Source organism: Schistocerca piceifrons, chromosome 3 (assembly GCF_021461385.2).
Source record: "Schistocerca piceifrons isolate TAMUIC-IGC-003096 chromosome 3, iqSchPice1.1, whole genome shotgun sequence".
Lineage (NCBI taxonomy): Eukaryota > Metazoa > Arthropoda > Insecta > Orthoptera > Acrididae > Schistocerca > Schistocerca piceifrons.
This window is the reverse complement of record NC_060140.1, coordinates 123,974,024-123,988,029: the sequence shown is the minus strand read 5'-3', so window position 1 is coordinate 123,988,029 and position 14,006 is coordinate 123,974,024. Positions and strand designations below refer to the sequence as shown.

General features: G+C 41.0%; 2 protein-coding genes across 2 annotated transcripts in view; one reads left to right on the top strand and one right to left on the bottom strand.

The window, feature by feature from the left end:
- LOC124787654 overlaps window positions 1–10,629 on the bottom strand; it is a 117,470-nt gene extending 106,841 nt beyond the window's left edge. The window contains exon 1 of the mRNA XM_047254455.1: window positions 10,583–10,629. The gene's annotated coding sequence lies outside the window, so the exon portion shown is untranslated. The remainder of the gene's footprint in view (window positions 1–10,582) is intronic.
- Window positions 743–3,623, top strand: LOC124788454. The gene is made up of 2 exons (XM_047255725.1): window positions 743–1,107; window positions 3,248–3,623. Exons 1-2 carry the CDS (start codon window positions 743–745, stop codon window positions 3,621–3,623), a joined length of 741 nt encoding a protein of 246 aa, XP_047111681.1.
- Window positions 10,630–14,006: the final 3,377 nt, after the last annotated feature.

The following is a 14,006-nucleotide window of genomic DNA, read 5'->3' as shown; positions in this document are numbered from 1 at the left end:
AGTTCTGCAAGGTTCGCAGGAGAGCTTCTGTAAAGTTTGGAAGCTAGGAGACGAGATACTGGCAGAAGTAGAGCTGTGAGGACCGGACGTGAGTCGTGCTTCGGTAGCTCAGATGGTAGAGCACTTGCCCGCGAAAGGCAAAGGTCCCGAGTTCGAGTCTCGGTCGGGCACACAGTTTTAATCTGCCAGGAAGTTTCAATACTGCTTGTTTTCCACCTTGAATGAATCTATCCATGTTTCGTCTCCTGTTACGACGTTAATAAACAGAGTTTGGATTTAACTGGACGAATTTTTTTAAAACATTTGATATGAGTACGCGACCTAAGTGTGTTCGAATCCAAGCTGCACAGTTGCTAGATTTCCGATGATATCATCAACAATGTCAACATGCAACATTCTCAGATTTCTCCCCCTGACCCTCTGAGATCGCAGTCTAATCGCCCTGCGTGTAAAGGTGCATCCACACTACTCGTGTGGCTCGTGTACTTTGATGCTTGCGAGCCTTGCGAGTAATGTGGATGGAGGGAGGCTCTGAGGGTTCGCCGCGAAACAGGCTTGCGAGCCGCCCGAGCTTATGGCTTGTGTGGCTCCGGCTGTTGTCGGTACATCAAAGGGATGGCGGCGAACTGCGCGAGTGGTGTGGACGGCAACAAAGCACTTACCAGTTGGCTCGCTGCACTCGTACAGTTTGGTCTTGGTATTATCCTTTTTCTGTGTTGTGGACATCGGTTTTTCTTTTCAAATGAAGTGGACCGACGATTTTGTCATTCAATTCATAAATACTTGTGAACAATACCCTGAGCTGTGGGATGCAACAAACTCCCAATGTAAAATAAAATTTAAAAAAAGTGAAGTGTGGGATTCCATCGCGACAGACCTCGGCGTGGATGTGGCCGAATTAAAAAAAAAAAAAAAGACCAGCTTATTAGCCACTTACAGAAAAGTCCGACAGATGAAGACTCTGATTGGGAAGTCTTGCGCTGGGGTTGAGGAAGTTAACGCTCCAAATTGGTTCATTTTCAAAGGATTTGAATTTCTGCACTGCAAATATCAGCTGCGGAAGACAATCAACACAGATATAAGTAAAATATATTTATTTTTGGAAATGTGTAAACAAATTATTAACAAACTTAATGGGGTTCAGTCCCTTTTTGGTTCCGTCTCCACAGCTACCTTACTTTTTATCTTTCTCAGCTTTCATTTCGGTCCCTGGTCATTTGTTAATTTTTAATTTTTTGGTGTTTTTCCCTTAAATACCATTACTCATATCGTTTCTTAAGATATTTTTTCATATTTATTTTAGCTTACTATCATTTCTATTAGGACTATACCAAGTAATTGCTTATAGTTTTCAAATTGAAAAATTAAAAATGTTCTAATTGTGATAAAACTATAATGTTTATGGCAAAATGAGTTCTGAACGTCACAGTGGGGAAAGGAGGAAATGGAGTAACAGGACTTGAATACATACTGGGGCAACGCTGGGTACTCAGCTAGTAATAAATAAATAATAATGAATAACATTCATTTTTCTAACACAGTATATTGAAGCACATGTACATTTATATGTATTTTATTTGTATATTATGTTATTTGAGGAAATAAAAATAATAAAATAGGAATTAATAAAGGTAAAACTTTACATATATAGCTAGTTGAAATGTGTGAAGTCAGGCAGTCACTAGTATGTACGTAGCTAGTAGCTGAAAATTCTTTAATAAGTTATTGGTAATCATCTTGCCTTGGCAGTCTTCCCTCTTCGGAAATGAAACAAGCAGCGACTTCATCTCTAATGTCTTGTGCAGTCTGCGTTGAACGTCGTGTAATGCTCGCTAATTGTGTAAACGTTGTAGCAGGAGTGACCCCATTTCTCCAAGTTCCTGCCTTTAAATGCCCGTTCTCCTCATGATCCACTACTCCTACAGGGGTATAAATTTGTCTGGAAGCAAAACTTTTTCGCAAGAAATTATTGAGGTATATACAAGTCATTATAACACTTTGGGCTTTCTCAGGCTGTAGTAATGTACGCTTTCTTAGTATCCGGAATACGGAAGAAAGTATTCCGAACGCATTTTCCACAATACACCGTCTTCTTCAAAGTCTGTAGTTAAAAATTCTTTTCATTGACTTCCGTGGTTGTTGTCCATTATAGCTTGCGGCTTCATGATATAATTGTTGAATGGAAATGTCTGCGACAATAACATAGGGTACTTTTTTCTGTCTAGCTGGGAGGGTACGATCGTCCGGAAAACGATGGTACAATTACTCATATTCTTTAAAAAAGATGTATTTCGAAAAACATCACCGTCTGAAATTCCATCTTGGCAGCCGACATCAGCATACAAAAACCAATAGTCAGCATCCACTAGACCAAAAAGAACAATACTGAAAGTCCGCAGCTCGTGGTCGTGCGGTAGCGTTCTCGCTTCCCACGCCCGGGTTCCCGGGTTCGATTCCCGGCGGGGTCAGGGATTTTCTCTGCCTCGTGATGACTGGGTGTTGTGTGATGTCCTTGGGTTAGTTAGGTTTAAGTAGTTCTCAGTTTTAGGGGACTGATGACCATAGATCTTAAGTCCCTTAGTGCTCAGAGCCATTTGAACAATACTGAAAAACGTCTTATAATTGAAAAAATCGCTTCCATAATTAACTGGGCTTTGGATTGCGCAATGTTTGCCATCCGTTGCACCGAGGCAATGAGGAAAGTTCCATTTTCTCTCATATTCCCCTGCTGCAAGTAACCACCCTTGTGTCTGTGGCGTCTCCAAAAAAGTAAATAGAAACTAATAACTCCTAATAATATAAATAATTATTAAATGCATAGACAATAATTGACTTTCTAATAATTATGAACGTTAACATTAATTAAAATCAGTAATTTTGGGTAAAATTGGTAGTAATCATTATAACAAATATTCTGAATTTCACTTATCAACTTGACATTGTTCCCAATTTTTTACGATTGTTATCGTCTATCTCCCTATTCCTACATCCATTCTATTATTTTTTTATTTTACTTGCTTTGCTATTGTTTATGTCAATCTTTTGTCGTCGCTTTGTTTTTGGAGGAATTTAAGGAGGATTTGGAAGAACAGACAGTTGCGGACATGAATACAAACGAAGGTACAGCGAGCACTTGCGAAGAAATTAGTAGTCAAGATGTCGATCATAAAACAATGCAAGACAACAAACTACCACCCACATCAAACAAACGCACGAAGGTATTTGCTTCACCTAAAAAAAATCAGAGAAAAAGGGCCGAAGATCCTCGTATAGGAGAGGCATACAATGCACTACAAACTGCTTTATCTAAAACTAGAGACGAGTTTGACGCCTATGGAGAGTACATAGTGAACATTATACGGTCCATGGACAACAGAACACGTGCTTTTGTTAAAAAAGAATTTTCCGACACGATTTTCAGAGCAGAAAGCGCCTGTTTCGAACATTCTAGACCAAGTTCAACCAACAGCAACTACAGTTGCTCGTCGCATTTACCGATTTCTTCAACTCAACAAGTTCATGCCCATGAGCAGATGCAAAGCAACTTCCAACAGACATTTACTTCTACTTCTGACAACACCGAACAAGGCTTTCCACATTTTCTGGATCTGCTTGATTTATAATAATTAAAAGTAATCATTTTTGCGTTTAATTGTTTCTCATTCTTTAAATCTAAATATTTTTATTTCTTTTGCTTATTACCTGATGAATAAAAGTGAATTAATAACAAAATTTGTATAATTTACTAACTTACCTTTACAAACTCCTTCAAGCTGCCAGTAAGAGCTGCACATACTTCAGCAACAATGTTTGATATCTCTTTCTTGGAGACTTTAAATAAAAAACTGAGGCTGATGTAGGAATCGCCAGTTGCTAGATATCTGAGCGTAAGTGCCAACCGCTCAGCAACTGGTATAGTTTCCGAAATTTTCTGTCAGCCTTTGATATTTTCGGTCCTACCAAATTTATCAGATATTCAAAATCTGATGCGAACATACGGCAAAATGCGTTGAAATGTATGTTTTCAACACCCAAGTCGTACATCAAATCACTTCCACTATATCTCTTTCTGCATATGAAAACTGTGGTCATCCACCACCTGCGTTTTCTTGGGACTTTGTAGCGCCTTCTTCTGTCCTCTTCCTCAGCTAAAAGGCGCATCACAAGGAAGCTGACACTTGCTATAACCACGTCGTCCATTTTTAAATTAGGAAACTGGCACTGGTCACGACTGCGAGTACGGCGCGGATCCTCACGAGCCAAAGCCTGACAGGAAAATAAAAAAAAAAATCATACGTTTTCCTAACTGCTATGACGTCACAGATCAACTGTACTAAGAGTTCAAGTGAATCGAGTTTAAAATTGTGTTAACTCAGTTCTCCCAAGTTTAAACTATTTCCCCCACCGTCTGATGTCATAGCTTGCATATTTAATCATTTGTCACCAGAAGTTTAGAACTCAAGGGCCTACTTCTCCACAGTTTGAGAGGCTGGAGTATTAAAAATTTCCACCTGTACTAACTTTAAGAATGAGGGAAATTAAAAAAAATCACTCGTTTCACATTTAAAATGGCGACAAATTCAAAAATTTACTTACCTAGGTTTAAGTTGGTGGGAAACCGACTGTTGCAAACTACATGGTTGACCTTGTGTACTTCTCAGACCTGAAAGTTACACATGTGTCTGCCATGTAAGCTCGTGGAAAACACACCTTGCCTTCAAATAGAAGTCTCAGTTGCGATCACAAAAACCTTTTGCAGCTACAGGAACAGACTTTGCATACTCGTTATTCACCGTGAAAGTGCACTCTGTCAACAAATACTACATTGCTCCCTATGACAACCAACAAATTTTTGTCAGACCAAAGTCTACCTAAACTGAAAATCAATGTTATTTAATGAAAAATACTACCACCTATCAATGAACTATGTGTGGTTGTTTTGGTGACTCCCATAAAAGTTGAAAAAAGATGCATCCCACGCTGTGTTGTTATTAGGTTTCCATCGACAACATCGATGATGTCACCATGCGACCTCCCTCCCTCCCCTCGTTCTTCTCTTTCGCCATAGCCCAATTGCACCAGGAATAAAATGGCGGCCCCCTACTGACACGAGCCTTTGTTCTGAGCTTCAGTCTCACTTTAAAATACATGTGAAGGTTTTCGAATCACGTCTCTCGTAGCGATGTATTTTGAAATAACAACCAATTTTGGTCGACCTTCACGAAAGTTACGACTAAAGTAAGCACGATCACAACTAAATACCACAAAACAATTACAAAAAATCTATTCTGAAGATGACTAAGTCTTAAAAGTTGAAGGCAGCTATACAAAGCATTCTTGTTGAGTTACACTTTTACATAAATCGCAAAGAAACATCCAGTGGAAACCATAACAGGACATTTACATGTATTCACCAAACTTTTTCCTTGAACGCATACTCTACACAAATAACTTGGCCAGTTTCCGACCTGTCATTGTTTCAGCAATAACAAACGACAACTCTTTAAACAACACAATTGTCACATCTAATAGCACCGCCATTCAGTGTTCGTTTGTGGAACCGTAAATGTCTCGCACGCGCACAATTCGTTCCCACATCGTTGTGTCGCTACCTGACTCCTTAGTGTGTTCCACGTTCGGTAAAGATAACGACTACTTCTTGCAGTTTTCAGCTTACACTATAGCCTGCCCGCAGCTCGTGGTCGTGCGGTAGCGTTCTCGCTTCCCGCGCCCGGGTTCGATTCCCGGCGGGTCAGGGATTTTCTCTGCCTCGTGATGGCTGGGTGTTGTGTGATGTCCTTAGGTTAGTTAGGTTTAACTAGTTCTAAGTTCTAGGGGACTGATGACCATAGATGTTAAGTCCCATAGCGCTCAGAACCATTTGAACACTATACCCCCGGTAAACAACGAGTCTCTAGTGTTTTATAAATGAATCTGGAGCATGAAACACAATGTTCTGCAAGCGATGGCTCCTCATGGCGTTTCTTCACCGGAAATAGACAGATCTCAGACGTCTAATGTTTTCACCTCAACGATCTCTTGACATGACAGGCATATTGACAGTCTACTTTTAACCCACGTGAATAGCCACGAAATGTTTATAAAATAAGCAGCAACGCGTTCCCGCAAACACGCGGATAAAGCCATCAATATTTTTTTTATTTTATTTTTTTTTTTTCAAATTAATACCGCTTTCCTCTTCTACAGAGAAATTGTTAACAAGAGAAATTCAGTGACATCACTTGCGTGGATCTGAAAATAAATTGTCGAGTATAGATGTGTATGAAATTTGGGTTCTTCTGTTGCTCTTCCAACACTGTTGCATGATTCGTCATCCGGAAACTTGCAGCAAATACTATATAGTTCTCTTTGTAATGTTTCAAGGCAGCGAATCTTTTGCAGTTAATAAAGCAAAGATATGAGTGGAGCAGCCTTCAGCTAACGATATTAATAATATGTTTAAGAATTTCCTACGTAGCTTCTTTTCTTAACGAACGTAGTATCTCCCGGCACTCTGATTGTCGCAACAGACGGATCCATATGTATGTTCTGGAGGGAAGGTGACAGGCTAATTTCATGAAAAAGCAGTTATCGTCACTCAAATAACCAAAATGATTCCATAAAGTATTCATTCATGGATTATAAATGCGACTGATCAGCACCTAAATTAATTTCTCTAGTCCATACGTATTAGCACCAGGAGAGAGCAGAATCTGGTCTGATATTTCCTGCCAAGAAGAAAGTGACGTCAGCGAGACAAAACGTAAAAATTTAATTAATTTCCACCTAACTCCAACTGTCTTCACGCAGAATAGGAAACCGAAACTCCCAGAAACTAGGCCCAGGAGCCTTTAATTTTGAATGAAGCATTAAATACTTCCATACTTCGAAATTACAATGATATTGGCAACATAACGACTGCAGCACACAAAAGTTGATCAAAAATTAACTTTTAACGAAAATAAGGTGATGGGTTGCCGGCACAGTATAGTCATACTACAGAACGTGTTATTGCTAAATAATTCTTGATTGATTCTAACTGAACCAATTTTGGGAGAAATACAGGGTGATTCAAAAAGAATACCACAACTTTAGGAATTTAAAACTCTGCAACGACAAAAGGCAGAGCTAAGCAATATCTGTCGGCGAATTAAGGGAGCTATAAAGTTTCATTTAGTTGTACATTTGTTCGCTTGAGGCGCTGTTGACTAGGCGTCAGCGTCAGTTGATGCTAAGATGGCGACCGCTCAACAGAAAGCTTTTTGTGTTATTGAGTACGGCAGAAGTGAATCGACGACAGTTGTTCAGTGTGCATTTCGAACGAAGTATGGTGTTAAACCTCCTGATATGTGGTGAATTAAACGTTGGTATAAACAGTTTACAGAGAATGGGTGTGTGTGCAAAGGGAAAAGTTCTGGACGGCCGAGAACGAGTGATGAAAATGTAGCACGCATCCAGCAAGCATTTGTTCGCAGCCCAGGAAAATCGACTCGCAGAGCTAGCAGAGAGCTGCAAATTCCACAATCAACTGTATGGAGAGTCCTACGAAAAAGGTTAGTTATGAAACCTTATCGTCTGAAATTGGTTCAAGCACTGTCTGCAGCTGATAAGATTAAAAGAATCGATTTCTGTGATTTTATCCTTGCTCAAATGGAAACAGATGAATCTTTCGTTTCAAAGATTGTGTTTAGTGATGAAGCAACTTTCCACACTAACGGGAAAGTCAACCGTCACAATGTCTGTATATGGGGCACTGAGAATCCGCGGGAAACAACTCAGTATGAACGTGACTCGCCTAAGGTGAACGTTTTCTGTGCCATTTCAGCCAATAAAGTTTTTGGTCCCTTTTTCTTCAAAGGTGCTACTGTAACTGGACTACAGTATCTGGAGATGTTAGAGAGCTCGCTGTTCCCTCAGCTCGAACAAGAAGCACAACAATTCATATTTCAGCAGGATGGAGCGCCACCACATTGGCACTTATCTGTCCGTAACTACCTGAACGTCAACTACCCGAGGCGATGAATCGGCCGCCAGGCAGCCCGTGACAGAGCACTTCATCACTGGCCTCCAAGAAGCCCTGGTCTTACCCCCTGCGATTTTTTCTTATGGGGGTATGTTAAGGATATGGTGTTTCGGCCACCTCTCCCAGCCACCATTGATGATTTGAAACGACAAATAACAGCAGGTATCCAAACTGTTACGCCTGATATGCTACAGAGAGTGTGGAACGAGTTGGAGTATCGGGTTGATATTGCTCGAGTGTCTGGAGGGGGCCATATTGAACATCTCTGAACTTGTTTTTGAGTGAAAAAAAACCTTTTTAAATACTCTTTGTAATGATGTATAACAGAAGGTTATATTATGTTTCTTTCATTAAATACACATTTTTAAAGTTGTGGTATTCTTTTTGAATCACCCTGTATATTCTTCCGCTTTCTGTTATGTTGTCCATGATTTATTTCATGAGCTGCATTAGTTATAAAATCTCAAGTTACACATATATAAACCCTTCTTATGAGTTTAATACTGCTTATCTTAAAGTGATTTATCGATTAGCGGATGACCTTGCTATTGGACTGCTTATTGGGTGTATAATGGTTCTTTATATATTTTTAGTTTATATTGTTACTGTTGAACCTGAGTGACCATCTACTCGCATTACCTTAGAGAATTATACTCGACCTTGCGTCCTGGTTGCTAATATACCAGGCACATAAGAAATGGTGTCTATATTGTGACCCTTATTTCAGTAACTTGGTCAACAAATTAATTATTTTAGAAGTGTGCGCAACGGAAACTGGTGCGAGTTTCTCTAAGATAATACGTGATGTGGTGGTTGAGCTCAAAACCGTCACTCCAGCAGCTGGTAGCCTATCTAGATTCAAATTGTAGATTATTTCTATCAATCATTAAATTTAGAAGATCGAACTGAAAAGGCTTGCCAGGTTTAATTGAACTGAATAAGATATGTCCTATCCCTTTCATTTATCAGGTGACTGGGTATTTCTTAATTGAAATGCTGACTCTCATTTAATACATTTATTTTTTACTCTGATGAAAATATTTTATAACACCACACACAAGAATTTCTCCTCAGTTACAAAACTTATGTTTGAATGAGCGTTAAACTTCTCATGGGTAGAACAATGACAAAAGGAAAACACTACACGAATAATTTCATAACACAAAAAAATACATAAGTGGGCCACACCGTGTTTAGCGGGATAATCATCATTCATTCCTTAAAACTCACGTTTCATCATGCTTGAATTACACTATACCACAGTTTAGGGGTTGGACCACAATGATTCTACCACATTTGCAAGACACTGTACCGATCAAATTACTATACTGTCGCTATCAGCAGGCCAAATGACTCTAGATGTTAGGGTTATCAGAGCACAAACACAATTACACAACACGGGACTGTTAACTCAAATGTCTTTTGGTGGGCATGAGCATTCTTTGGTATATTAATTTTGTTACTTTAATTTAACACAATTTGTTAGCTCACAGCTGGCGTAATGCTGCATGAAAAACACTGCTAGAAATTTAAGGTAAGCCACTGCTGAACGTAGAAAACCTCAACCAAAGAAAACATTCTGGGCAAAATTTTACTAACATTTTTTGTAGATTTTACAATGATTCATACGCCGCTGTCTGTTTCAATTGAAAGGACTATGCAATGAACACAGTTAACTTCAGTTTTAACATGGCAAGGAGGTGGGGGGGGGGGGGGAGGAGGGAGGGAATCTATTGTTCTATGCCTGCTACTGGCCATGTGGTCGAACATCAACTACAGCAAAAATGCTAAAAAATACACAAACTTTTCAATCAAAAATTCATATTAAGACACGCAAAATCACTTTTAAAATGTATCAGCAAGAAATCGTGCGAGCAGAAACGCAATCATCAGGCAGATGCACGGTAGTGGTTATGCACTGGATTCACTTTCCGACACCGCGAAGGTAAGAAATAATCAGAATTTATTCTGGTTTAATCACCGAATGCTGTTAGGTGAACTGATTAATTTGCTTTGAACGCTGAAAATTTCACTGTAGCAACGACTATTAGGCTGTAAAGCATGTGCTACGCTGAGGACGCAAAGACGTGGTCGATCATATGATATCAAAGAAACTACCTCAAATTCATAAAATATTTAGGTAAAAGGAGAGTAGCACACTAATAACGGTTAAATATGTCACTGAAAACAACTGTAAGCATACTGAAAACTCGAGAACTGACCACTTTATCGGACTTTGTACTATTGGCGCCATAATGAAGTGGGAACTAAACTCACAAAGAAAGTACCAAAAATAATTAAATTTCGCGACAGAAATTTCTCGATCTGACATCTAATACGCAGTCTGCACTCACTGAGTTAAAAGCGAAGCTTATAACTCGGGAAATAGCTACATGAACTGATGGTTCCTGTTGCATGCTCACTACCACAAAGCAAAATTTTACTAACACATTTCCGAGAAAATTATTGCAAATAAATTAAAGCCGTAACGTGTACCGATCAAGATATGTTGAATGCGTGCTATGGGCATACCCTGTCGTGAATTTTTAGCCATATTACCTCATTTTTATCTCACCAAATCTGCGAGCTGCTGTGCTCCCGCGTCCGGTCCGTCTCGTGTCTGGCCCCACAGTGCTCTCCACGCGCCAAAATCCGACCAACGTTGCTATTCAGACGCGGTGGTGGGGAGACTCACCTCACCCCCGCACCAACTTTGTAACCTACCCTCGTGCCTGTTTTCATGTTTGCTTGCTGCTCTGGCCTACCTGCCGTTATTCTTGTAATGTTGGCAATGACTGCTATTCCCTTAAAATGTTCCCTTTTGTCCATGCTCCCGCTACATTTGACTTCCATTCATCCTCATGCACACTCATACAGGATGGAATAAGGAGTATACATATAAACGGCGGGTGACCTCTTTGTGAAATGATAAAAAGAAATAAACAAATGCGTCCAATATTCCCTTCACCCAGTGAGGTGTTGAAGCTGCTAGCAATCAAATAAAGACTTATGTCTCGACATAGAAAACATAATTACTTCCTACTGTAACCTGAGGCAAAACGAAAGTAATGCCTCAACCTTGTGCGTTTATGTGACTAGCTACTGAAATTTTGTGTCATAGTCGTTATGTTTGAAATAACAGTGACTGCGACGCTTGAGATGATTGTGGGAACACAGGCTGATTCCGTGAGAATGTTACAAACGTTCAGGGATGATGAAGAAGCGTAAATATATCAGTTTGAGATGAAGGGCCCTGATCCGGAAACGAACGAGTCGAAAGTTACACTAATGTAACGAAGACCATGGGACAGCGCTGTGCGCATACACAGATGGCGGTAGTATCGCATATACAAGGTATAAAAGGGCAGTGTATTGGTGGAGCTGTCATTTGTACTTATGTGATTCATCTGAGAAGGTGGTTGTGGCCGGCCGACGGGAATTCGCAGACTTTAAAGATGGAGCTAGACGCATAGGATTCTGTTTCGGAAATCGTTAGGTAATACAAAATTCTGAAATACACAGTGTCAAGAGTGCGACGAGAATAACAAATTTCAAGTATTACCTCCAACCACGGGCAATGCACTTAACGAGCGAAAGCAACGGCGTTTGAGTAGAGTTACCAGTGCTAACAGACAAGCATAATGGCTCTGAGCACTATGGGACTTACAATCTGAGGTCATCAGTCCCCTAGAACTTAGAACTACGTAAACCTAACTAACTTAAGGACAACACACACACCCATGCCCGAGGCAGGATTCGAACCTGCGACCGTTGCGGTCGCGCGGTTCCAGTCTGAAGCGCCTAGAAGCGCTCGTCCACGCCGGCCGGCAACAGACAAGCAACACAGCGTGAAATAAGCACAGAAAGCGGTGTGGGAAGTACGAGGAACATATCGGCTAGGACAGTGTTGCGAAATTTGCCGTTAATAGTCTATGCCAGCAGACGACCAAAGCGAGCGCCTTTGGTAATAGCATGATGTCTTCTGTAGCTAATCTCCTGGGGCTCATGATCATATCGTTTGAACCCTTGACGACTGGCAAACCCTGGCCTGGTCAGATGAGTCCCGATTTCAGTGGATAAGAGCTGATTTTAGGGTTCGACAATGGCACAGACCCTACGAAGCCATAGACCCGTCAGGGCACTGTACAAGCTGGCGGTGGCTTCATAATGGTGTGGGCTGTCTTTAGGTGGAATATACTGGATCCTATTGTCCAGCTGAACCAATCATTGTCTGTAAACGATTATGTTAGGCTGCCAGGAGACCAATTGCAGCCATTCATTGTCTTCATGCTCCCAAACAACGATGAGCCATCCCTCTGGGCCACAACTGTTAGTAGTTGGTTTGAAGAACATTCTGGACAGTTCTAGCAAATGGTTTGGCCACCCAGCTCGTCCGATATGAATCCCATGGAATATCGAGAGGTCAGTTTGTGCACAAAATATTGCACCAGCAACACTTTTCGTAATTATGGAAATCGTTAATTAGGAAATCGTTAGGGAATTCAATACTCTGAGATCCGCAGTGTCAAGAGTGTGCCGAGAGTACCAAATTTCAGGCATTACGTCTCACCAAGGTCAACGCAGTAGTCGACGGCCTAAGTGTATTAACGACCGAGAACAGTTGCGTTTACATAAAGTTGGCGGTGCTAACAGACAAGCACCACTGCTTGAAACAACCACCGTAATCGACGAAAATATCGATTAGGCGATATTTGGCGTTAGTGGACTGTGGCAGCAGACGACCGTCGCGATTCTTTTCCTAACAGCACAACATCGCCTGCAGTGCCTCTCCTGGGCTCGTGACCACATCGTTTTGACTGGGAAACCTTGGCCTGGTCACATGAGTCCCGATTTCAGTTGGTAAGAGCAGAAGATAGGTTTCGGGAGTGGTGCAGAGCCTTCGAAGCCATGGACCCAAGTATTGTTGTGAACAAGGCACTGTGCAAGCTGCATGTGGCTCAATAACGGTGTGGGCTTGGTAACATGGAATGGACTGGGTCCTCTGTCGATGGAACCTATCGTTGACTGGTAATTGTGTTCGGCTACTTGGAGAACTTTAGCAGCCTTTCATGGCCTTCATATTCCCAATCTTGTCACTGGGCCACAGTTGTTCAAGACTGGTTTCAAGAACATTCAGGACAATTCGAGCAAATGATTTGGTCATCTGCATCGCCCACCATGAATCCCACTGAACATTTATGGGATATAATCAAGAGGTCACTTCGTGCACAAAATCCTGAGCCGGCAATACTTTCGTAATTATGGACGGCTATCGAAGCAGTATGGGTCAGTATTTTGCAGGGGACTTCCAACGACTTAGTGAGTCCATGTCACGTCGAGTTGCTGCGATACGCAGACAAGAGGTGATCCGACACAACGTTAAGAGATACACTATGATTTTTTTCATCTTAGTGTATGAGCGAAATTTCTTATACCTCTGATAGTACACCTCTCCCAATGCAAGCTCTTTGCCTTCTATATTTTGGGAGAAGGTAGCATGAACCAAAACAAGAAGAAAACTTCCGGTAAACACGGTCTCTAATCTACATATCTTAAGAGCAATAAGCACTTGTTCATCTTCGCTATTGCAAGGCACATCTCTTCTACTCACCAACTGCTAATACAGGGTGGCGCACGAAATGTGTTACCAATTGTTTCTTTCACAATTTACGACGCACATTAGATATCCTGCTGGAATCTCTACAGCAGTACCAGCAGAGCTTGGAGAAACAAATGAGTTGCGAAATGACGTGTAATTCACGATACTGCCGCTAGGAGACTAGTAAGCAACACTGGCTGACAATGGAAGACTGACGACACAGCAACGATGGGCAATTGTCTTACTTTTTCATGAAACGAAAAGCCTTGTTGTGACTCAGAGGCGTTTTCGACAACAGTTTAACACACGATAGGTCCCTTGCAAGAAGACCATACACAGGTTGAACGATAAATTTGTACAGGAAGGAACAGTATTGGAAGCGAA

Excerpts from the sequence above, each read along its gene's own strand:
- LOC124788454 (XM_047255725.1), top strand. The coding sequence starts at position 743 with ATGAAGTGGACCGACGATTTTGTCATTCAATTCATAAATACTTGTGAA. Across the intron at positions 1,108-3,247 it reads ATATATTTATTTTTGGAAAT|AAAAAGGGCCGAAGATCCTC; the intron begins GTGTAAACAAAT and ends AAAAAATCAGAG.